The sequence below is a fragment of the Triturus cristatus genome, chromosome 2_1, assembly GCF_964204655.1.
Source record: "Triturus cristatus chromosome 2_1, aTriCri1.1, whole genome shotgun sequence".
Classification (NCBI taxonomy): Eukaryota; Metazoa; Chordata; class Amphibia; order Caudata; family Salamandridae; genus Triturus; species Triturus cristatus.
The window spans coordinates 330,942,793-330,968,328 of NC_140581.1; the positions used below are offsets into that span (position 1 = coordinate 330,942,793).

At 46.8% G+C, this 25,536-nt stretch overlaps 1 protein-coding gene across 1 annotated transcript in view; it reads left to right on the forward strand.

Moving 5' to 3' along the window:
* PARP8 (poly(ADP-ribose) polymerase family member 8) overlaps positions 1-25,536 on the forward strand; it is a 788,553-nt gene that overhangs the window by 350,728 nt on the left and 412,289 nt on the right. The window contains exon 6 of the mRNA XM_085631232.1: positions 6,020-6,097. Coding sequence (XP_085487358.1) covers positions 6,020-6,097 — 78 coding nt within the window. The remainder of the gene's footprint in view (positions 1-6,019; positions 6,098-25,536) is intronic.

Consider the following 25,536-nt stretch of genomic DNA (forward strand, 5'->3'; position numbering starts at 1 on the left):
ATCAACAGTGTTCAAATTTAGGGCATCTATCACTCTGCCCTCAATACCTCTATCAGGCCACTCACAGTTAGTTAATAACCAAACTCCAATGGCCTGATTTTAGAAAAAGTGTCTTTACTTTGATTTCCAACGTCATAGAAGAAAGTCATTTACTGTCAGTAAATAAAACATGTTTACCCCTGGCAGAGGTACTAAAATTCTCCTGATCTCCATCTGGGATGATCTGAAGAGAATTGTGGACATAAACATTGTTGCTGGTCTACTGCTTCCTGTGTTGTTGCCTTTGACACAGTTCACCAGTATTCCATCTTACAGAGGTCAGAGAAACCTTACATCCGCACCACCATCATACTCCATATCTCTTCCTACCTCAGTGATAAATCAAGCATCATCCTTTCTCCTTTCACATGAGCTCCCTTTCACACTAAATTTGATGTGCCACTAAGAATGATCATTTCTGCATTCTTCAACAGTACATAATAGCCTTCCACCAGGCCTCAGCAAGTGCTTAATCCTGACATGATGAAACTACCCCATTGATGCACAAAACAAATCTGAAGCTGAGAATCCCATTCCACCTATATATCTCAGTACTAGCCTACACCCTCTGTTCTCTCAGCTAATGGATGTTGAGGAACCACCTAAAACTGAACGTATTCATGACATAAATCATAGCTTGTGGAGTCAGGAAGAATCACCACCCTATAACTAACAGCCCCCTGAAACAATGCCTTCCTGTAGTGGAATCTACTGAATTAAACTGAACGTGATCATGTACTCCAGCTTATCATTGGTCCCCCAAATGTAGAAACACTTTCTACAAAATGCAAACTCTTGAGTGCATTGCTACTCACCTAACAGTCTTCCAGAATCTGCATGCAGTGATCATACTTCTTCCTGTCTCTCTCAGACTACTTGCCGATGTACAGACGTGCAATTGGTCAGTGGGTGTTGGAAACTTAAGCCTAGTACCACAGGGAGGAATCTCGTGTATGATGGTGCCATGGATGTGAGGTTTCCCTAACCTATGTAAAGTGGAATATTGGTGAACTACGTTCAGGGTGAGAAAGATCCCCCCAAAACAGTTTTTTTTTACCTTCCTGATCACTACCAGTGTGCCCATGAAATCTCACTCTTTGTGGGTACTTCAAGCTGGAGACTATCATTCTGTCAAGAGCATCACTCTACATACAGGCTGTCTGGAGAAAAGCCTTGAGAGGACCAAGGAAAGCAGAACTAACCAAACCTGATTCTGAACATCCAGACAGCTCCTCACAGAAGCGGGAGTGATGTAAAACTCATGCTACTGGTCCCTGTCTGATGCCAGACTGACTGCACTGTGGTGAGACGATACAACAGCAGAGACTTGCTTGAGAGGAGAGTGCTAGAACTGAACTCTGGAGTAATCTGCACCTAATCCTTGAGACATGCCCAAAGGTCACCCAGCTCCCTGAGGGAGGCCTGCTTAAACATACCAAAGAGAGCAGGCGCATGTGATAAGGGGGTGAGGTGGGGCAGATTACAAGGTGCAGTAACCCAGCACCTATATGAGGATTGTTACTGTTTTATGTGCTGTGAAGTTAAGTTTTAAGAGAGTCGATTAAAGTATTTTTTTTTTACCAAAGTAAAGGAGTAGGTGGGAAATTCGGTTATTGCACTGCCGGATTAGTGTAGAGTGCTGAATTTGTACACCTTCATGCTGTCTCCCAAAGAACCATGTTAATGCTCATCATCACTACCACTGAGAGTCAAGCGCCGAAGAGGTTGTACTTTTCCCAGTTTGAGGAGCCATAGTAGGACGGATTCCGGGACATCAACTGCAGATGACCCCACAGGCTGAGGCCCAGTAGCTCCTACTTGCCCCTGGTCCCTCCGAATGTGGTCTGACAATTGTTCACAAGCAGTGAGAAGTCCTGCAAAAGTCAAATTCCACTTCCAGTGACAGAGCAGTAAATTCAACGTATGCACCTTAAACCTACATAATAACATAACAGATACAAAGTTGGTTGAGGGTAGACCTCGACTCCATGTCACTAGATCAGTTGAGGGAGGGTTCCCATGAACAAAACAAAAGAGGTACTTGTGTGTTAGATTATCTGTAGATAGAAACTAAAGGGGAGGGACTAAACTGTGATAAACTTTGAGGAGGGTCCCATCTTAGGAATCCAGGGAGGGGAGTGCTGTGGTGTCATTGTCTCTTAGCACAGTTTTTCCCCGAGATACCCAGAGTGTATCCCCAGATTTGCTTTCAAGTGTTTCCCTAGGAAATAATCGGCACCCGATTTCTAGTGTACCGGTCTTGCATACTCCAGAAGTTACTCATTTGGAATAGTTAATTCTAGCTGAGCTCCTGAACTTGCAGTTTGGCCTGCAGCAAGCTAATGCTGACTTATTAGTGTTTCTTATTTACTTCTGCTAACGGTGAACTTTAAATAATTTTCATACATTCAATTATTTCACTTTTCTCTGTTTCTTCTTCGAACATTATCAATGAAGCAGAAGGTGCTATTCCTATACTAGTAAAAAGAGGCTAATAGCATTTCTGACAGGTGCTCATACTCTGTTATAGCCAAAAGTAAATCTCACAGGTGTGCAGCCTTGAAGACTCAAGCTATAAACCTTGTAGTTATAGCAATGTAAGCTATTGGATGGGAAAAGCAAAGGTTTAGACATGTAACGTTTCTTTTTTGCTTGTGCTCTTTGGCCTCTCGTTTGAGTGAACTCTGGCTATTAGTGAACTATTCCTAAAAACAAAATAAAGCAACCCTCTGAGAAATCTGGAGCTCTAAATCAAAAATACCTTAAGTATCAGAACATTGATGCACAGTGGTGTGTCAAATTCACACCAAGGGAGCAAAATATCGGAAACCTACAAAGTTATCTAACTAGCATATGGCAAAAACCGGCCTTTGAAATCTTTCAACCTCAAGTGTAGCTTCTTTGCCTAGCCTTCTAACTGTGGTAAAGGGATTTTCCTGGAGACTGTTCTTTTTCTGACTGAATGGCTTGAGTTGCTCTGTCTACAAAACTGCTGAAGAAACTACGGCTAATATTTGTATGTGTATTTACTCGAGAGTTTCCGGTGAGTTTATTGTGCTTAATTACAGAACTAATTCAACCATTGATAATGAACAGATTCACCCACAGAGTGTCCCTCAGATAATATGGAGCTGTCATCGATCCTTCATGAGTTATCAATGTTTGGTTGACTCTATTCTGTATGTGCATCTGTGACAAGGGCTAATGATCAATAAGAGGTCTCAAATTATCGTGCAACTGTATGGATCATTCAGCTCCAGCCTCACTCAGAAGATCCGTAAACTTAGCATCATTGACTGGGGACCCTCATGCGTAAGTATGCAAGATAGATGACAAACGAGGTAGAAAGGAGACTGCACCTGGCATGGTATCTATTTAAGGACATTAATTGTATCCCTGTAAACCAGAAAAGTTAACATTGAAACACTTTTAGAAGTTCTAACAATAGGTAGGAAAGAAGACAAAAAAGCTGATTACGTAAGGGATAGTGGCAGATTGGTAGATAAGAGTCTAGACAATTGCATACTGTACTGCATTGAGGATTGAGGTGGTTGCTCTCTTGTCACCTTTAGAAGGAATTGCTGGTTATGGTTTGCAGATTCCCCGCCGATTTTTAATCATCGGTTTTTGGCCCCGCATTTGATTGAAGGACCTGAATTGGTAATCAGATGTATTACACGCCAGGGAAATGGACGACCAAATCAGATGTGCCCAGATTAATGCAGGTCAGAAATGTTATACCACAGCGTAGAAGTCAGCTGTTACAGAATAGTTATTCATAGTACTCTGAAAGCTTTCTGGCTTGCACGCCCTACTAGTCCAGACAAATGACGATGAGCTTCATTTAAAGACATTCCAAATGAAAGCAGAGGAGCCATGACCACAGATGATTCCATAGAATTGTAAATGCAATCCCTTTTCACTTCTCTGCAGGCAGAAGCTGGCTATGTGAAATATATGTATATTTCCTTCTAACTGGGAGAATATTATGTGAAGCTGAGGTAATGAATGAATACTAAAATGCAAAAAATGCCAAGCTCAGGATCATGAATCCAGCTGGAGTGACAGAAAACGAAATGTGGATAAGAAACCAGAGCCATGGAAGATAGCTAGGTGCAATTGCAGTAAATTAGAAGAAATTAGTGTATGTTCTGGTTTTTATTGCAGTAGTGTTTGAGATTTTCTAAAGGTTTATTCTGAAATATTATTCAATTTGTTTACTGACTATTTGTTAAATTATGTGTTTATTATCTATGCAATTGTAAAATAGGAAAAAAACATTACAGCAAAGAACAGGCTATCAACTCAAAGCATACTTAATTCAATCACTGCTGATAAAGAATCTTTTTGAGGCCACTGCAGAGCAAAAAAAACACATACACACACCTACACACACACACTCACTCACTCGCTCACTCACTCACTCCTTTTTCAAGTGGGTCCTCCTTTTATTTATTTTATTTTTTATATAGCGCAAACTTGATCCCGAAGGATATCAGAGCGCTTTACAATTTGAGGGAAAGGAAGGTAACAGTTCAAACATGAGTCAAATGGAGAATCTGCATAGGCATTGAATAAATAGTGCTCACATAACAGATCATTTATAAACCTGGGGTAAACGAAGGATGGGCTAGTCGATGAAACATAATGATATAAGGGGAGCAAATACAATAATAATATACAGGATTAACAAACAATACTGTAGTATGTCCGATGCGATTAGAGCTGACAGTCACCCCTCATGTTAAGGTAAGAACTTATTCATGAGGAATCTTTTTGCTTCCAGTTTGAAAGCAACCTTGGAAGAGATTCTACGAATTTCCGGTGGAAGAGAGCTCCAAATTTTTGGTGCAGAGCCAGAGAAGGCTTGTTGGCATGTTTTCTTTTTGCGGAAGATCTGAAGTTTCAAGAGGAGAGAATTAGCACTCCTTGATGGTCTACCCCCTCCGGCATAGCCTGAAGTCTCCTACAAGAGTACGTGCAATCCCAGACTTCATGCAACCATCTGGAAGGCCATGATTAATTCTCTCCTTGTCCGAGGTTCTGAGTAGACCCGGGTGGTGAACTCCACTCTGTTCATTGAGTTTTCTTCTGCGCTCCGCGGAGCTCGTGAGTGAAAAACTCTGCTCCAAATGGTAAGGTGGCGAGCACGAGCTGCCGCTCGGGTAGAATTTCTACCCAAGCAGCAGGAAGATCAGCGCGAACGGCAGTTTGCACTGCACTCTGTCACTTGCGGAACTCGGCAGAGTTTTTTTTCACTTTTCGGAGTTCCACGTAGCGAAGCTCTGTGAACTGCGCCCAGGCCAGGTTCTGAGTAAGCAAGATCACAATTTTGAAATGCAGACCTAGCTTTATAGGTAGGATGTGTACATGTTCCTGTAGCTGTTGGAATGGAACTATCACACCTACCCAACTGAAAGTAGACACGTTCAGTAGACCTGGATTAAACTCCCTATTGTGAGGTCTTGGAGAAGCCCCAAGACCAGAAATTGCACCCTCACAAAAGAGCGTGTTTATTGTCCTCCTTGTGGTGGAAATTCAGATTAGCTATTGTTCCTCTTTACATAATTTGCAGTTTTCTGTAATAGTAATATGCACACATAAAAAGGCGATTCCCTCATTTGAATGGCAGTATGTCCGGGGGTAAATGTAAGAAAGTCACTTTCTTGAATGTAGTCAGCTGTATTTACAAGGCAAGCTGCCCCATTTGCATTTGTATGTAGGTCACAGTTTCCTTAATAATACTCTGTGTTTTTTGTTTTTGATACAACAATGTTTTCGTTGGGTAAAGTATAAAGCACTTAGGGACCAATGGACAAGTGTTTGCTACAAATAGGTATAACTTACTTTTGTAGAAATTCTGGCTTACTCCTGGAATTCAAAGTTAAGCCCCAGAAAAATCGATGTGCATCTTGTACATAATTTCATTGTTCAGCACATTTTGATTCTTTTTTACTTTCCCATCGTTTTTCCAATTTAGGAGTCAAGGCACTGTAGTGCGGTGGAAGAAGACTCAGAAGGAGACAATGACTCCGAAGAGTTTTACTATGGAGGACAGGTATTGCATTCTGATTTCTTAAGCACAACTATATGTAAATAAACAGTTAACACCCAATAGTTTAATAGAAGTGAGCTTGTTAAAGAGATTTTTTTAATCTAAGGTGGAAAGTCTATTATTAACTTTTAGAAACTGCTGCATTCATACAAGGGAGATTTAGAACTGATGTCATATAAAACCATCCAAAAGCCTAATCTTGAAAGTAAAGTAAGACAGCTGTAGCACTGTACTTCATATCTGAGACATATCTAATATTTGCCTTGCAGAACGCAGAACATAAGAGATACGACAAGATCTTATGTTAGCTATCAGTATAAACACCACAATAATAACCTCACCACAAATATTTATGACAATGACACAGTTGTAATCCTGCAAACTACTAAAACCATATGCCCAGAACCTAGCTATAATTACTGCTAATACATGTGATCAACTATGTCCTGAATCAAACATTTAGAATCAATGTATGTGCAGACAGATGATCTCCTGCACTAGTCTCAACACCTACAGACATCCCCAACATCAACACATGAGTTGACTTTCCTAAGCATAGAGCAGCGTCAGAGCTAGTGAAAAATATGAAAACCCCAGTCTGCATTCCGTCATCTGCAGAAACATGAGCACCCATAGTGTATACATCAGATGTTACTGTGGTTTGTGCCCAAGCATAAAAACGTGACCCCAGCAGGCCAGACTAACAGGAGCCTTTAGATCTGAGCACAATCGTGGATTCAAAAATCTTCCCGGCACAATCTGCATTTGAAAGTGGTGTCCTTTGAGATTATGAACGGAATAAATAATTAGCGTTCTCAGTAATGATATGTCTGATTGGTCAAACAGTTGGAACTACAGTTTGTGCTAATTTTGCACTACCGTCTGAATGTGATTATTAGTGTTCCTATATAACAAGAAGCCGATCGGTTTTGTGGTGCAATACTAACTGTGATCAAGCCCTTTATTGATCTCTAAAATGAACCATGATCCTCAGCTCAAAATCAAGCTTAACCACTTGAATGTGGTAGACAACCTGTTGACGTCCACCACATTTTCTCCGTTAAAGTCAGGACATATGAGAAGAGCTTCTAAGTTTCTTTTTTTGTTAATGTTATGCATGGTGCGTTGGCATCACTGTAAACAATAGTGCATACATACTGTGTCATTAGATGTGTGTCGTGTTCCCGACCCCACAGACCACGCGAGACACACCAGAGCTTTCAGGTATTCTTTATTCTTTGTTCGTCGTCCCACCAGTGGGCCCTGACTTCTCGCCCTGGAATGCCCTTTGTTCCCCTTGCCCCCTCCCCTCACCGGAACTGGTGTCCAGTGTCCTTTGGCCTCTGCCCTTGTGTCCCAGGGTCCTAGTGCCCCTGGTCTGGGCATGACATCTCCCCCCTTGTTGCAAACAAAAACATTTTTTTTTTGTATTTAGAGAGAGAGAGAGAGAGAGAGAGAGAGAGAGAGAGAGAGAGAGAGAGAGAGAGAGATAGTGTCTCCACGGACCTCTGTCTCCTCACATTTCTTCAATTAGTCTTTTTGTTTTCTTGCATTCTCCTCTCGGTCGTTGTGTTCTGTCGTCCGCTTGATCTCTTTCCTCATGTGTCTCTTCCTTCAGCCCATGCATTGGCAGCTCCTCTTCTTTTGATTTCAATTCTCTGAAGTGCAAGCTGTTGCGAGTGATGTGGTATGGCCCGGCTGAAGCCATTATCATTGGCCCTTTGACTCCTGTCACTGTCAGTGGGTCACTTGAGAAAACACTGTCTGACTTTCGAACTTGTCTCTGCCATACTACCACGGTGTCTCCTTCTTCTATCTTTGTGCTTGCCGCGTGTCTTCTCCGATCAGCATATGCCTTCATCTTTTCTTTCGCTTGGGTGTCTCTCGTTGCTATGTCATGTCGCTCTATGCTTTCCTTTTCTTTCACTTGTGGCAGCCTCGTCCTGCTTGATCGCCCTAACACCAGTTCCGCGGGGCACCTTCCTGTGGAGCTGTGCGGGGTGTTTCGATAATCCCTTAGGACCTGGCACAGAGCTTGTTCTATTGAGATCTGCGTCAACTTTGCTCTTTGTATTGCCTTTTTGATTGTTCCCATGAACCGTTCTGCCATCCCATTTGCTTGTGGCCATCGGGGAGTTATTCGTCGATGATTGATCCCGAGGTATTCCATGAACCTTTTGAATTCTTCGCCTGAAAATGGGGGCCCATTGTCCGTCTTCAGTGTCTGTGGTAAGCCCCATGCTGCGAAGATGTCGTCCAGGACTGGCAGTGTTGCGTTTGCTGACGTCGAAGCTACCTTCCTCACTATTGGGAATCTGGAGAATTCGTCTATTATTACCAGCAGGTAATTTCCTGTCTCCAGCGGTCCATAGAAGTCAGCTGCCAGTTCTGTCCACACTGCCTTTGGTAGTTTGGACATTTGTAGTGGCTCCGGCTTTGATGGGGGACCTGTTACTTGGCAGATGTGGCAGTGCATCACGGTGTCTTCCACCATGTTGTCCAGTCCCGGGAACCACACTTTTTCTCGTAGCATTTTGTTTGTTGCCACAATCCCTCGATGTGACTCATGTGCTAGTTCTACTGTCCTTCTCCTCAGAGTTTGCCGAATTACAATTTGGGTGCCTCTCATCATTATTCCATTTTCGCTTTCGGAGAGTTCTTCGCTGATCTTTTTGAATGCGAGCAGTTCTTCTTTTCTCACTCCTTCTTCCCAGTTGTTGTTGTTGTTGACATGCCTCCACCTTTGCTGTTTCGTCACTTTCATTATTGCTTGCATGGTGGGGTCTTTCCTTGTCTCCTGTTCCAGTTCTTCCATTGATATCGTTGCTGGTGTGTTGAGTTTGAGTGCAAAGTTTAGGTATTCCTCCGCCATCGTTGTCGCTTGAGATGCTTGTGGCAGGGGGTGCCTTGACACATAATCCGCAGGTTTGTGTATTATTTTGAAATTGTAGTCCATTAGCCGTATCCCCCACCTCTCTATCCTGGGCGGTATTTTTGCATTTGGATTTCCATATATTGTTATCAGCGCTTGGTGATCTGTTATTATTGTGAACGGTTTTCCGTGGATGAACATGTGGTAGTGTTCACATGCCCATACTACCGCCAGGCTCTCTTTTTCTGGCTGGGAGTATCCTTTTTCGACATCCGATAGGCTTTTGCTTCCATATGCTACTACATGTCTTGGGGAGTCTTTTCCTGGTTGGTGTTGCACCAGTATTGACCCTAGCCCCACTGGGCTGGCATCTACTGTCAGTTCAGTGCATAGCCTCGGATCGAAGTATGCTAGGTGGTCTACTGCTGTTACGGCGCTTCTGATCTCCTCAAACGCTTTGCTGCACTTTTCTGTCCATGCAAAACTTTGGCCTTGTTTTGTTAGTTCCCTCAGTGGTGCACTTACTGTAGCGAAGTCTTGAATGTACCTTGCACAGTAGCTGGCCAGGCCAAGAAATGACCTCACTTCTGCCACGTCTCTTGATTGTTGTGCTCTTTCCAGAGTTTTTACCTTGTTGCGATCCGGTCGCATTCCTTTCTTGGAGAAGATGTGGCCAAAGAATACTAGTTCGTCTCGCTCCAACTCACATTTCTCTTTGTTTAGTGTCAGACCCGCCTGCTCTAGGTGAGAGCACACCTCTCTTAGCGCTTTGTCGTGCTCCTCGTTTGATTTTCCAAACACCAGGATGTTGTCGCTGTAGTTTAGGCTGTTCTTTACCGGCCTTATTACTTGTCGTATTGTCTCTTGAAATATTTCTGCAGCCGACGATACGCCAAAACTCAGACGTTTGTATCTGAACAGGCCTAGGTGTGTGGAAAACGTCGTGATGTATCGAGACTGAGGATCTAGTTCTAGCTGGTGGTATCCCTTGCACAGGTCTAGTTTAGAGAATCGCCTCATGCCTGTTAGACAGCTGATCATGTCATCAAGGTGTGGTCCGGGATGTCTCTCGCGTTCAATTGCTTTGTTTGGCATCCTCATGTCGACACAGATTCTTATTTTTGACGTATCTTTCTTTGGTACGGCCACAATCGGAGACACCCATTGTGTTGGTCCTTCTGCTCATTCTATGATGTCTTGCTTTAGTAATGCATCCAATTCCTCTTCTAGCTGTGGCTGCAGGTGTATTGGTACCCTCCGATGATGTTGCGCTATCGGCCTTACTGTTTCATCAATGTGTAGTGTTATTTGCCGCCCCTTTAGCTTCCCTAGGCCTTGCAGTAGTTTGGGGTATTCATTCAGGATGCTTCCTTTGTCTGATATATTGTAAGTCATTTCAAAAAGACCCATCATCTGAGCCGTGATGTTGCTCAAAAGGCATGGCGCTGGGATGTCGCCCTTTAATACATGAATTTCTTCCTTCGTCTTTTGGTCTTTGTATGTCAGTTCTTCTGTGAATTTCCCCATGTTTGTTACTGGTGTTCGGGACCCCCAGGTGAAGACTTCAATTCGGGACGGCCTCAAGCTTGGCTTTATTTTCATCTTTTCGTATTCCGACACACACATGATGTTACACGTCGCGCCACTGTCTAAGACGAACTTTGCTTTGTGTGACCCTACACCTATTGTCACCGATTCTGTCTTTTTGATCTTGCTTTTGTCTACCAGACATATGCTTTCTCTGCTTTCACCCTCCTCATTTTGTTCGGTAGTGACATCCGACATGAGGTATAGTCGTCCCGTCGATCCCTCTTCTTTTTCTTCTTCTTCTTCTGATCCTATTGAGGGGCTCCTTGTTTCTGTGTCGACGTGTCGAACATGCCTGCTGGCTGGTACTCGTGGTCTTTCTGTTCTTCCTCTGTCATTCCTGAATTGCATTCCTTGACACACACTGGCATAGTGATTTCTCCCATTGCATTTCCGACAAGTCTGACCAAACGCCGGACACGGCCCTCGATGTGGAAATTCAAGTCCGCACCTGTAGCACGTTCCTTCCGGTCGTTTCTTCACTGTCTGGCCATTTCTGTCCTTTTTCCATCCACTTGTGCGGTTGTTGTTTGTCATTCGGTGCACTTGGTCCACTGATCGTTCCTTTCCTCGTTCCATTTCCTTTGCTTGTGCTGTCGCTCTTGCTTCCGCTCTTGCTAGTGATAGGATGTTTTCTAAAGACGTTGGTTCTTTTAGAATTCTTGCGCGAAATTCCGTGTCACGGCAGCCCTCTATGATGCGCAGTCTGATGGCTTGTTCGTTATCGAATTTGTCGAACTCACAGTGTGTTACTAGCTTTCGCAGTCTCGTTGCGAAGTCATCCAGCGTTTCATCTTGTCGTTGGAAAGCGATCGTGAAAGTGTATCGCTCAAAATCAACATTTCTCTGCGGGTCAAATTTGTTTGTCAGGCACGCCTTTAGTTTGTCGTAGGTGGTAGTCTCCTCTTTTGGCAGTGTCACTAGTAGGTCTTCAACCTCATCCCCTGCTAGGTTTAGGAATAGGCCTAGTTGCTTCGCTGCTGTCACGTCAGTCACTTCCATGTATCTTTCAAAATGCCTGATCCATTTCTCCCACTGTATTCCTGCTTGTGGCTCTGATGGGTTAAATGGTAGTGGTCTCCGATATTGCACATTTTGTCTTTCTGCCATCCTTTTCTTTTCTTGCTGCCTCTTTATTTGCCTTTGCCAAAGCTTGTTTTCTACTTCTGGTGTTTCTTTATTTGTCCTTGCCAATGCTTCTTTAGTCACTTCTGGTCTTTTTATTTGTCTTTGTCAGTGCTTGTTTTCTATTTCTGGTGTTTCTGTGTTTGTCCTTGCCAATGCTTGTTTCTCACTTATGGTGCTTATTTATTTGCCTTTGCCAGTGCTTCTTTAGTCACTTCTGGTGCTTGTTTGCCGTTGTCAATGCTTGTTTCCTCCTTTTGCTGTTCTATTTGGCACTTCTTTATAACCGCCTGACTTCAAAATGACCGCCGCGCTGTTCTCTCTTCCTATTGGTCTGTTTGCCTGACCTCAAGATGGCCACCGGTGATCTTGCGATACTTTTCCTCCAATCGGGGCACTGCCTGACTTCAAAATGGGCGCCCGCTGCTTCTAAATGCTTAATGTACTTTTTTCTGCCTGACCCTGCCCTCTTCTCGCGATATTTCGCGCTTCAAACAGCGCGCGTTCACTCGGCTTTTCAGTCTCCTTACCGGGTGATGCAGGGCAGTCTTCTTGCGCTCGATTACAGTCGGGGTGGGCTCCCGCGCCGTGTCTTCTTCAGTGGCTGCACACACGAGCCAGGGTGGGCTCCTGGTCTCGATTACGGTGTCTTTCGACGCGACAGACGGCCGCACTTCGATCTTCTGCTGGGCACTCGATCACGCACCTTCGTCGCCAGTTGTCGTGTTCCTGACCCCACAGACCACGCGAGACACACCAGAGCTTTCAGGTATTCTTTATTCTTTGTTCATCGTCCCACCAGTGGGCCCTGACTTCTCGCCCTTAGGTCCTGCCCTGGAATGCCCTTTGTTCCCCTTGCCCCCTCCCCTCACCGGAACTGGTGTGCAGTGTCCTTTGGCCTCTGCCCTTGTGTCCCAGGGTCCTAGTGCCCCTGGTCTGGGCATGACAGTGTGGTCTGCTTTCACTTAGATCACTTAGCAGGGGGTATAACTCTGCCCCCGGAAGACCTATCTGTGTGGGAGAGGTACCATTGGAAAGGCTCCCTAGCAATACCTCTCCCCAGTGACGCCTCTCCCAATTGGAAACACACCTAGTTAATGAGCCCCAAGAAGGGAATAACCCACTAGACACCGGGGATATCCTTTGCGAGGAGTGCCCCTCTGGGTATGAGCAAGTGCTCCCCAATACCAAGGGTAGACTAGAGTTCTGCCTCAGGGGAGAGTCCGTTAAACATCGGGGAATTTGCTAAAAACAAAACAAGGGTTGGGGGCAACCCACCCTGGCATCAAACAATCGCAGCACTCCTTAAGGGGCGTTATGGCCTTTTTGCACCCCTTACCTTCATTGGAAGGCAGGTTGGGGGGTTATCCTGAATCTGACTACTGCTTCTGTGGCGAAGTCAGAAAGCCCATTAAACTCCAGGGAGAAATGGTAAAAAAAAAAAGGGGCTGGGTATGCCTGGCAAAGGCGTCGGGACATGCCTCCACATGAAAAGAGGCAATACAGTATTTCTGCTCACCCCATTCATAACATGCTTTCCCCCAGCTTTTAGCCTTCAATCCTCCTGTGTTTGCTTTACCACTGCTAGCTTTGCTAGCTTTACCACTGCTAACCAGTGCTAAAGTGCTTGCACTCTCTCCTTTATGCATGGTGAAATTGACTTACACCCAATTGCCACATTTAATTTACTTGTAAGTCCCAAATAAAGTGGTACTACATGTACCCAAGGCATGTCAATTAAATGCTACTAGAGGACCTGCAGCACTTAATGTGCCACACACTTCAGTAGCCCTTCAAAACAGATTACGAAAGATGTATTACAAGTACTCTCTTTAGTTGAATTTGAACCTTTCTGTTTAGAAGTAGGACAAGGTACACGGGGTTGGTAGGATAGATTAATGAAACAACTGCTAGCCTAGTTTAAACTAGTAAAAGGGGGCCCTCACCCAAATATTAGACTAATATGTAAGGGGAATACATGGTATGATGATCAATGTCGGGAGGGTAGAAGGGTGGTAAACAAGAGCCATCAATACTTGAAGCTAAATCCAAGCGATATCAGTTTCAAGAACTGCAATGATAGCAGCAAAAACTGCTTATTGAAAATTATGTGGTCAAAAGCAAGTGTTTTGGCGACTTGTGAACTCCGTTATTATCTCGTCGCCATCTTATCTTGAGGCCCAAATAAGTGAGGAAGACTGGTTTGTTTTCATCGCCTCTTTATGTAAGGGTGGAAGTCCTGAGACTATCGCAGCGGTGTAGTTCAGAAGTAGACTCTGAAGTGATCGCGAATGTGCAGTCGGCAGTTGTCCTGTTGGAAATAATTTGTAATATGAAAGCTTCTAGGGCAGGTGGTCTAGATGGCCTTCTACATGTGATATTTAAAAAAAAAAACAAAGAAAATGGAGCAGGTTTTTCCAGTGGGTAACATTGACTGGTTCCCTCCGTGAAATTTGGAAAGGGAGCTATAGTGAAGCCCATTCATAAAAAAGGCAAGATGGATCAGCCAGCTAATTATCGCCTTTTAGATATCCTGTCCAGACTTTACGCCCAAACATTGTTGAAACACCTAGCAGCCTGTGCCTTCAATACCAGATAAATTCCAGTATAGCATAGAGGCTTTAGGCCAGAGCACTCCTCAGTGGACCACTGTTTCACGCTCTGGGGAGTTGCAAAGAAGTCAATGGAGCCGGTAGGTGGCCTTTGCTGCTGTTTCGTTGACTTCTGAGTGGCTTTTGACAGGGTGGAAAGAGGCATGCATTGACGCAAACTATAGCAGTGGAAGATATCTGGAGCCCTCCTGAGCCTGGCGATGAAGCTCCACAGTGGTAACTAGGTACAGATTGACCTTGATAGGCATAGAAGCCTGACTTGGAAAATTCTGGTTGTGAACGGCTTGCGACAGGGGTGCGTTTTAGCACCCCTGCTGTTTAGTCTGTTCATTGCAGACCTACCCAAGACATTACGTGGTACACATAGTTTTTCACCAAAGGTTGAAGCTAGACATATTAGTTGCCTCATGCACGCGGACGATCTGGTTGTGATGGGCCTCAAGCCTAGAGGGCTGAAACGGAAGCTAAACACCCTAAATGCCTTGTCGAACTTGGCTTTTCTTGCAGGGTCATCCCTAAACTTTCTGCCTTCCTCCTAGCCTTTTTTCTAACATGGTGTTGGTGGGTTTAGGACTCTGGGCACTTTAGCACAGGTTAGCAGTGCAGAGTGCGTGTGCTCTCTGCCCTCCATTGGCTAACATTGGAAACCCCCCACCCCCCTTATGGGATAACTCCTAAATAAATCAAAATAAGTGTGGCATGTTTGGTAGGTGTGGAATGGAAATGATAAATGCTGCTCAATGGTGTGCGCAGATTTATTTTTACTATTTTAGGAATGCCACTTTTAGAAGTTGGCATTTCTGTGTGCTGTGTGCCTGCGTGCATGTCTGTGTCTAGAAGTGACCGGGCTGGTGAGGAGTGGGTGGCTCCAGGGAGGCAGGGCCAGGCTGAATGAGAGGTCTGCAACTGGAGTAGTGGGCGGAGAAATCCCCTGTCCCTCAATAGGTCTATGCCTGCCCTGTACAATGCTAGCTCCGCCCCCCTACAAACACCCCTCCCAGTGCCAGTTGGGACTGGAACTTCCAGGACCCTTCCAGAAGCTTCTGCCCCCTTCTAGACGCAGGGCAGAAAGGTGTATAAATGCAGGGGCTGTGACTCCATGGGGGTGCTTGTGCTGACGTGGAGGGGACACTCTGCCAGGAGGAACCGCCGTGGGACCCTGCGTGATGGCCCCTGTGCCCAACTCTGCCCTTCTACCTTCTGCTGGACCCAGGAAGAGACTTTGCAGGAGTAAAGGCTGCTGTGCTGGAAGGATTGCCTCTTTGCGGTGCCTGACTGTTCCCAGGAATTGCTGCTCTGCCCAGTGTGCTGTCCTCGGGTCTGCTGACGTTGCCCAGCCTTGCCTCCACATCCTGGAGCTTCGCCAGCCTTCTAGCACCTCGTGGGTGCTACATCTTAATTTTCCCCAGAGGAGCGCTGGAGCTCCGCAGCGCCGAGCTGCACATGGCTTATAAGGGAATCCCCAGTGTGGGGATTCCCCCTCACTGCTGATTTCGCGCGGGCACCCACCCCGCGTTTCCCGCTCCTTTGGATCTCAATTGCTGGTGCCCACCCCGCTGGTGCTTTATTTTAATTCTGGCGGGCGCCCACCCCGTGTTCTAATGTGGAAGTCACCGCCACTGGTCCGTGTCTAGAGGAAAGCGCTGTGTGGCTCTATTGCACCTCCGCCGACCCGGGGTACATGAGAGCGCTGCAGGAAGGAAAGCGCTAACATGTTAGGCTGCCTTCTGCCAAGAGATTTAGTGGGTGCCCACCCCGCACTTATGCTGCTGTGAGCGGATGCCCACGCCGTATTGGTGTATTTCTACAGTGGGAGCCAACCCCGAGTTTTGAAACTGAAGCGGGAGCCCACCCTGTGTTATATCTCTTTTTTTTTTTTATTATAAATCTTTTTATTAAAAACATAAAATAAAAATACAACAAAAAGCAAACCAAAAAGGAGAGCAATTGCCAGAAGGAGCACATCACGTAAAACATATGTATCGCATATACACCTAAAAAAATCAAGGTAAACGATAAAAATCTCAGCTAAGCACAACATAGTATTGCATTGCATCCTTAGAGGGACTCCCCATCGGTAGCATAAAAGCCGTCTATGCTCGTTCCATGGGCCCCATATCTTAGTCCATTTGCCTGGACAGCCTCTGCCTTCATATATCACCCTTTCAGCCTGCATGCACCAGTCCATGTCTCCGGCCTAGTCTGTACTACAAGGCACGACTCCCCCCTTCCATGTTTTGGCGATGTTACGCTTAGCTATGATACAGCCCAAAGTAACCCACATCTGCTCAGTGTGATTGAGATCGGTGGCATCCCAAATGTTTAAAAGTCAGAGCCTGGGTGAGGGATTCAGAGATTTCTTGCATATTTGGGGCATAGTGTCTATAATCCCGTTCCAATAGTGTTGGAGAATCGGGCAGTCCCACCACTGGTGTAGGAACGTGCCCAGGGTGCCACGGGGACAAAGTGAGGAGGTTGTCAATCCTATTTTAGCCAAAGCCTTGGAAGTATAATAGGCTCTGTGTAATATTTTCAGTTGTATAAGTTTGAACCGGGATCTAATTGCCACCTCCCTGGGAGATGCTAAGGCCTCCCTCCAGTCCTCATCCGTCAAGTCCCCCATGTCATCCACCCATTTCATGCGGATTTTATCGAGTGGTTCCGGGCGATTGTTAAGTATCTTACAATATGTTCAGGAAATAGCCTTATCTGAGAGATAGTCGTCTAGGAGTCTGTCCTCTAAGGGAGAATAGACGGGGAGATCGAGACCCTTAGGAATGGCCTTGGTAAGAACGTTACGTACTTGTAGGTAGCGGAAAGTTTCCCCTTCGTGTAGTTGGTACTTTGCCCTCAAGTCAGCAAACGGAACTACCGCACCCCTTGCCCACATGTCCCCAACTGTGGAAAGGCCAATAAGGTCCCATTTATCAAACCCGGGAAAATTTGACAGCATCCCTAGTTGATGGGATTCCAGTAATGGAGTAACTCGTGTAATTTTACCCTTCCAACTCAGTGCAGCTGTAGCCGCATTCCAGATCGAGACCGTGTAGAGGTGGGTGGAAATAAAGGTGAGTGCTTGGGTCCCCCATACAGTGCCCTCCTATAGTTGCCCGCCGTCATATTGGAGCGATCCATCCTAAACGCTGGATCCGTGATGGGGCGGTGGGCCCAATGATTAGGGAGCACCTATTGTGAGGCCCAATATTACATTTTGATTGCAGGAAGTGCAATACCCCCATTGTACCAACTACGTAGAAGTTTAGTCAAGGCGATTCGGGGAGTGCCGCCGTTCCACAATAGGGTCCGGACCTCAGAATTCATTGTTAAGAAATATTGTTGTGAAATAGGATAAGGTGTATTTTGTAAAACATATAAAAAGCGGGGAAGCGCCATCATCTTAAAGAGGGCTGCCTCACCAAGTAAGGTAAGGGGGAGCGCCCTCCAATGTTGCACATCCGCCCGGAGGCGATGCAAAGGGGGGAGGATAATTCTTCTGTGGAAGACATCCACTTCTCTTTTGGCGTAAATACCTAAGTATCGGAAGCCCTCCGTGACTATTCTGGCCGTACAGCCCGTGGGAAGCCGTGGAGGACCGCCATGGAGGACAAATATCACGGATTTGTCCCTATTGATAGTGTAGCCCGAGTATTTCCGAAAAAGAGTGAGGATGTGAAATACCGTATGTAGTGAAGACCAGGGTTTGGCCAGATATAAAAGAATATCATCAGCGTAGAGGGATATTCTATCCGACCAATCCGGAGCCCAGTTCAGCCCACGAATAGACAGGTCACCTCTAATCCACACCGCCAAGGGTTCCAGTGCCAGAGCGTAAAGCAATGGCAACAGGGGGCAACCCTACCTTGTGCCCTTCCCAAGCTCAAAAATCGCCGATAGTCCACCATTGACCGAGACTCTGGCCAAGGGGCTAGTATATAATAGACGCACCGAGGCCATAAAACGTGGGCCAAAGCCGTATCTCTCCAGAGACGCAAATAAAAAGGGCAATTCCATCATGTCAAACGCTACTTTAGCGTCCCAGTACTCCGAAGAGGCGGCGGAGGTTGAGCGCTGTATTCTTATTTGGCATAAAGCCGTATTGGTCCGGGTGAATTACCTTATGGAGATGGGGCGACAGGCGGAGGGCCAGGATTTTAGCTAGAATTTTAACCTCTGGATCAAGGAGGGAAATTGGTCAATAGGAACTACATTGATCTCGGGGTTTCCCCTCCTTGTATATGACTGCAATATTCGCCAAGTGTTGTGTCTAGGGCAGACTCCCAAGCTTTATGCTTTCCTCATACATTCGAATCAGGTGTGGGGCCAAAACATTTGAGACCGTTTTGTACAGCTCAATTGGTAAACCACTAGGCCCCATGGCCTTCCCGGATGCGCAATGCTCCAATAGCTTTAGACACCTCCTCAGAATTGAGAGCAGTGTCAAGGTCTGTCACATCTTGTGGGTCCAACCTTGATAGAGGGAGAGTGGAGAGAAGGTCGACAGCCTCTTCCTGCGTGGAAGTAGATGTAGGGACGTAAAGACGTTCAAAATGATTGGCAAAAGTTTTCGCAATACCGCCCCGGTCAGTTCGTCTCTCTCCATCTGGAGACCTAATTTCAGCAACCCATCTATTAGCAATTTCTCGCCTATCCAACCACGCTAACAGTTTACTGGCTTTATCACCTATTTCATAAACCAGACACTGGGTAGAGCGATAATGCTCCCTGACTGCCTCACTGGCTATGTCATGATATTCCTTCTGTTTCACTGCAAGTCTATGAGAAGTGTCCGATGAGGCAGTTGCGATAAGCTCACGCTCTAAACTGGCCACCTCTAGTTCAATAGCCTCTAGCCGCTGACGCTTCTCCCTTCGATGGCCCGCCACTGCAGTCACCCCACACCCCCGGATCACTGTCTTATACGCCTCCCATAATATTACATCCGAGTCAACGAAACCTACATTCTCAGCAAAATAATCCGATGTGGCCTTCATCAGTTTGGCCCGAATCTCCGGGACTCGAAGATACCATGGGTTAAGGGCCATGTATCGGTGAGAGCGGGAAGGGTTACCCCCGTACTGATCCAGGATCAGGGAGTGGTCGGATATGCCCCTAGGTATAAAGGTTATATCGCCAAACATAGAGAGCTGAGAGGAGTGGCAGAAAAGGTAGTCGATACGGGACAGGCTCCACTGAACCCCGGAGAGGAAAGTGTATTGCGGATCTGAAGGGTGAAGTCTGCAACAAGTGTCAGTCAATCCCAGTAGTTTCCCCTGCGGTTCTGTTTGTCGGGAGGGCAGGCGGTCCAGTTCTCTGAGTAGGGCGGGGATTACTGTCACCCCCTAATAAAATGTCTCCCTCCGGTAAATTTAGTATGTGTGGGCCTAAAACAGCCAGGGTGGAGGACTGGAGTCTGGGGATATACATAATGAGGTCACATTGAGAGAACGGCCCTCCCAATCCCCCGACACAGTGACAAATCGCCCATCTGAATCCCGTGTGATTGTCCTAACCTGAAAGGGAAGGGAGGAGCGTGAATGGATACCCACCCCTCTGGATTCCCTGGTGTACCCCGCATGGGCAAGGAGTTTGTAGCCCCAGCGGTTCAGTGCTTTGTATGTAGTGCCTCGGATATGGGTCTTCTGGAGGAGTACAAGATCAGGGGAATGACGTTTCAGATATTACAAAACTAACCCTCTTTTGATCCGATCACCCAACTCATTCACATTCCAAGTCGACCCAGGGAGGTGGAAGTTACGGAAGCGTCAGTCATTATAATCCTGAAACAGAGGCCCCATCTCCCACCGGGCACAAATAGCAATCATACATAGTGGAGTACAGCCGAAGAACAAAGGAATGAAATCACAATATGCTTCAATTACTACCTTACAAGTGTGTATTACCATCGCGGACTGATTGCTAAATACAAAAAATAAAAGAACCCCTTGAAAAAATACCCTGGAACCCCCCCCCACTCTGCCTTCCTGCAACGTGAACTGCCCACCACCCCAAATTGCAGAGCGCTTGAGTACCCATAAAGAGCCCAATGAAAGGGAAACGCTGCACAACCAACGTGTCCCAAGATTTGGCCCTCTTCCATCGACGGAAACATTGTAATTGCACAGAGTAGAACATAGAGAACCAAACATTGTCAGGACGGAAGATCAGAACCCCATGGACCTCAAAAAGCAAAACCCACCCCTCCCAATTCCTCGAGGGTCCAGTCCCAATGGATAAATGTCTTGAAATGTTCGTTCATGAAGGAAACAAATACACAGTGTCCCGTACACAAACAATAAAGGATTTTTTATCCATAACAACCCAAGAATGAGGCCTAGGAACATAGTCAAGATCGTGATCAATTACAGAGGACAGGAAATTAAACCCAGTTCGTAGTGAGTGGAATGATACCTGCACCATCTAAGTTCAATCAATCTTCCCTGGAGGACGTTGGGAGTCACGTGAATGATCCTGGGAATCAGCGTCCCGGCCTGGAGATGATCGCCACCCCTCCAGCCAGTCCCAGGCCTCCTCAGGGTACTGGAAGAAGAGCGACTTGCCGTTGACTTGTACATGTAGCTTCGCCGGGAAGAGCATGGCGTATTTCAAAATGTGTCCTCTGACAGCGCGTTTAACTTCTAGAAAAGAGCGATGTTTCAGCTGCACCTTATAAGTAAAATCCGGAAAGAAGGTTACACTGGAATTCTCAAATTTTAAGGGCGGTCCGTTCCTCGAGGCCTAGAGGATAGCGTCACGGTCGCGAAAATTGAAGATTCGCGCCAGGATGGGGCGAGTGGGAGCGCCAGGCTTCGGAGGGCCTCCAGGCACTCTGTGGGCGTGTTCGACGGAGAAGTAGTTGGAGAGGGACCGCGGTTACAAGTGATTTTGGATTAAGTCCTCCACAAACTGATCAGTAGCCGGCCCTTCCGCCTGTTCAGGAACTCCCAAAAAGCACATTATGTTTCTTCTCGCGTGCCCTTCGGAATCCTCCAGTCAGGCTTCTAGGTCAGTCGTCTGGGTCTGCAATTGTTTGACCACCGATTCCAAACGTTGGAGGTCGTAAGTGTGGCAATAGAACCTTCGTTTGCCTTTACTCAGTCCCCCCATATTCCGCAGATCAGTACGGATCAAATTGACATCGTTGGAGACGGTGTCGATTTTTATGCTCCAGCTTAGTGCGGACTCCCTGTACCGCCACCATTATGTCTACCAGTGGCGGGCCCTCGATAACTGAGTGTTGCCTCGCTTCTCCCTCCGGCTGTTTCTCCTCGGCTTCATTAAATTTAGAGTTGGAGTATTTCGACAGTTTGTGGATAGTGAACGGTTTGGGGCCCCTCTGTGTGGCCATTGTGTCCTGTACCTCTTCTCTAATCAGGAGATGTTGAAACCCAGGGCGTCAGGGGCTGCGTAAACACGGCAGCGGGCAAGATGTAGATCTTTCATTGGACCCGGGCCTCTACACTGAGGGACTGCGCATGGCCCAAAATGACGACCTCCAAGGCCTAGGCAGGCGTCACCCCAGCCCCGGCAATCCTCCCCACGGGGGTAGTGCACCCCAAGTTCAGAGTGTGAGAGGGGCTGGGGGGATATCTTCTTATTTGGCCAGCAATCAGGGCCTACAGTTCCCAATGGGGCCAGATCGTCGAGCGGTGGCGGAGAGAGAGAGCAGATGTGAAAGAAATGTCCTCCTAGTGCCCACGGGGTCACAGCGTTACTATGCAGGCTCCCAAGGCCTTTGTCCAGACTTCGCCTAGGGCCCCGGCAGAAACTGGTGCGATGCGCAGTACCTCCTGATCGGCCCGGGCGCCGTGCACACAGCGCCCTGGGCTCTCACCACTCACCAACTCTTCAGAGTGGTCTGCGGCCAATGCGGGTAAATTATGCTGGTCCCCGGCGATGGGATCTGTTGGCCGCAGTAGACTTTCGGAATTAGCGGTCACTGGCGCCGACGAAGGCCGCACTTTGTCACGGCTGAGTCTGCCCTTGTCCCGCGGCCGCCGGCTTCAAATGGCGCTGGCGGCGGCGGTCGACCTTCAATTCGGTACTGAGACGGCTCAAATGGAGCAGCAGTTCGAGTCGATCCTCCGTCCTAGAAGAATGTGGGCAATCGGATCGTTTTAGCTGATGTTAGCGGGGAATTAGCCGGTGGCTGCCCGGAGCTCTACCCCAGAGCGGCCATCTTAGTTGTTGGCTAGCCACACCCCCTGCGTTATATCACTTTCAAACCGAAGGCGGGAGCCTACCCGGCACTTCGGTAGCCGGAGAGAGGAGTGCTGAAGAAAAGAAAACAGAAGACTGACGGCCCGCCTCCTCCCCTGCCTTGGGGGAAGCCGTCCGGAGCCTCGCGGGCTCCCCATTGAAGTCCCGGAGCCAGGAGGGGGCCCGGGTGAAGTCAGGAGAGGAGACGGCCCCGGCATTGATGCCCCCAAGAAGGCGGGAGCAACCAAAGAAGAGTCCCGGCGAGTGGGGAAGTTGCCGATGCCTCCCCCCTGCCCAGAGGAGTCGGCCATCCGGCAGGAATTCTGGTGAGTGGGGCTGCGTGTGCAGACTGTTGGGGGCCGGCTGAGGCACATTGTCGGTGCCTAAGGTCCCCAGGGGGACAGGGAGGGGCCGCGCTGGCATTCACTGTACTTGCCAGGCAGCTGCCCTGGGTGGCAGTGGGCAGCTGCCCTTCATCCCTTCTCCGCATGGGGCTCCGACGGCACAGCGGTGCCGAGTCGTTGTTCTTTTTTTATTCCCCCCTTCACAGCTGCCCTGCCAGACAGTGGACAGCTGCAATGTCTTGTCTGCCTCATTTTGCACAGCTGTCCTGTAGGAGCGGGCAGCAGCAACATTGTGGGCAACATTACTTTTTGATTTCAGAGTCCCATAGGGGACCCCAACTTTACCGGAACTGGTTGTACTCTGCACAGCTGCCCCGCAGGACAGTGGGCAGCTGCAACGTTTGGGCAATTCCGTATTGTGGAGTCCCAGAGTGGGGCTCCAATCTGCGCATTGTTGGGGTCACAAGGTTTGCCCTGCTGATTTTGTGTGTAATGCATTTATGCCTAAGGGAATGCCTAATGTGATGATGCCTAACGTCATGGCATGATGTTTTAGGGTTATGCCCACTGCTAATGGGATTTATGCCTAATGTTTTCATGCTAACGAGATGCCGCATGCTAATGTGTTTATGCCCAATGTGACTTATGCTGATATGATGCATAATGTGCTTATATGGCTACGGTTGATGCCTAATGTTTTTCCCCTAATGCTTACATTGCTGGTTGTATGCATAATGTGCTTATACCTGATCTAAGGTGGCTTATGCCTAATCTAATGTGGTTTACGCCTAATGAGATGCATCATGTTTTTCGGCCTCTTGTCATGCTAGGATGTCTTAGGATGATGCCTCATGCACATGTGATTTATGCCTAACTCTAATGTGATGATGCTAAGTTCATTATTCACCCATAGCTACTGGCTGTTATTCCTGGTTGTTTTACATTTATTCTTTGGAGCTTGTGATGGTTCTGCCAGTGACCCAATTGGCGCTGCCTTGTAACTAATCCCTTGTAAATTGCTACCTGGTGCCAGTTGGCACAGTGTATATCTCTGTGATTGTGATTCTAATGTGTTTTTATAATACAAAGGCTATTTTTATATAACCTTGTGTCGAGTCTCTTTTGTAGTGTGCCTAGTGTGTTGCCTCTGTGTGAGTGTGTCGCGCAAATGCTTTACACATTGCCTCTGGGATAAGCCTTACTGCTCGTGCCAAGCTACCAAGGGGGTGAGCAGGGGTTATCCTCCGGGTGTAGCTCCCTCGCCATGACTAGAACGGGGGTTTCTGCCTGGCTTTGGCGCTTGCCCTAGCCTACCGGGAAACCCCGTTTCTAACATGCCTATTGTCTCGAAAACAAATTAACAATAAATGTTGGCAAGACAAAAACAATGTTTTATGCTAAGAGAAAAAGGAAATTCGTGTGGTGATGTACATTTAGAGCAGGTTAGAGAGTGCAAATATCTGGGTGTAACCTTTTCAGACAATTTGAGGTGGGATAGATAAATCACTTCCTGGAGACCTGTTCTTTCCACAGTAGTGAATGGGGTGAAAAGATTTGAGCATACGTTTGGGAGCCATACCTTTGAGCCACTAAGTAAAGTTATACAATAATCCCGCAGGCCCTTTAAGGAGGGAGTAGAGAACTATAGCCTGGAGTGCCCTTGTGGATGCCTGAGCCTTGTGCTTCTATTTTTCTCTTAAAGATGGGACGCCTGGTGATAAACTGTCGGAGCAAATCGTACCAGAAATAATGTTAATTTACACTGATAAAAGTAATTGATGCTGAAGCGTTTGGGGGTCCCAGAGTTGCGGTCCGAAAGAGGGGAAGTGGCCTGGACTAACCAGACAAAGAGTGCAATCAGGAAAAGTGCCCTTGAATCTAGCTGGAGAAAGGATCTGCACTATCTTAAAGCCAATAGCTCAGTTATTCACTACTTAAGCTCTCAGGAGAGCACAAATCTATTTCCCTACTTGTATTGTTGCGGGGATTCTGCACATATACAGAACTATGCGCAGGAAAACAGGACCTCGTGTATAGGGGTTGTACCTTCCTACCACCTTAGTACCCCAAATCCCAAAACCGACTAGCTATAGTGTCTTATTCGTTCTCCTACATAATCACGAAGCTACAAATGATTAGACAACCCAGAACACAACACTCCTGACTCTCTCAGGAATCGCGGTAGCAAGACATACCCTATCGCTCGCTCACTCGTACTGGTCCACAATAACAATAGGCAGATTCACTGTAATAGTTCAAAGTGTTTATTTTAAATATTGTGCTCTCTAATGCAGTATACGAGCCACTACCAGCAGCGAAATTCATAAACTCAGAACAATTAGCATTGTTACAATTCCGTAGAATATAAAGGGGGATGTCACCATATACAGACAGTGGAAAAAGGACTATAAGGCCTAACCACCCTCCCCTTGGTAAGGTTGAGTTTTAATTTATAAGGGAAGATCTCTGGGCTTTGTCAGCAGACCAATACCTTAGTGCCTAGATAGAAGTTTTACATCATAGGCACAGCATAGCTCTTCTCCCTGGAAACGTCTCTCTCCAAGTGTGTGTTTGAACAACATGCATCCCTGTAATATCAAAGCATGAGTTTCCAGCAGTGCAGCTGTGTTTAGCATGTGTTGTCTAGGTGCTAGGGATTGACCAGAACAGAATAACAAGGGGCATTGTTTATTGACCTTGCACATC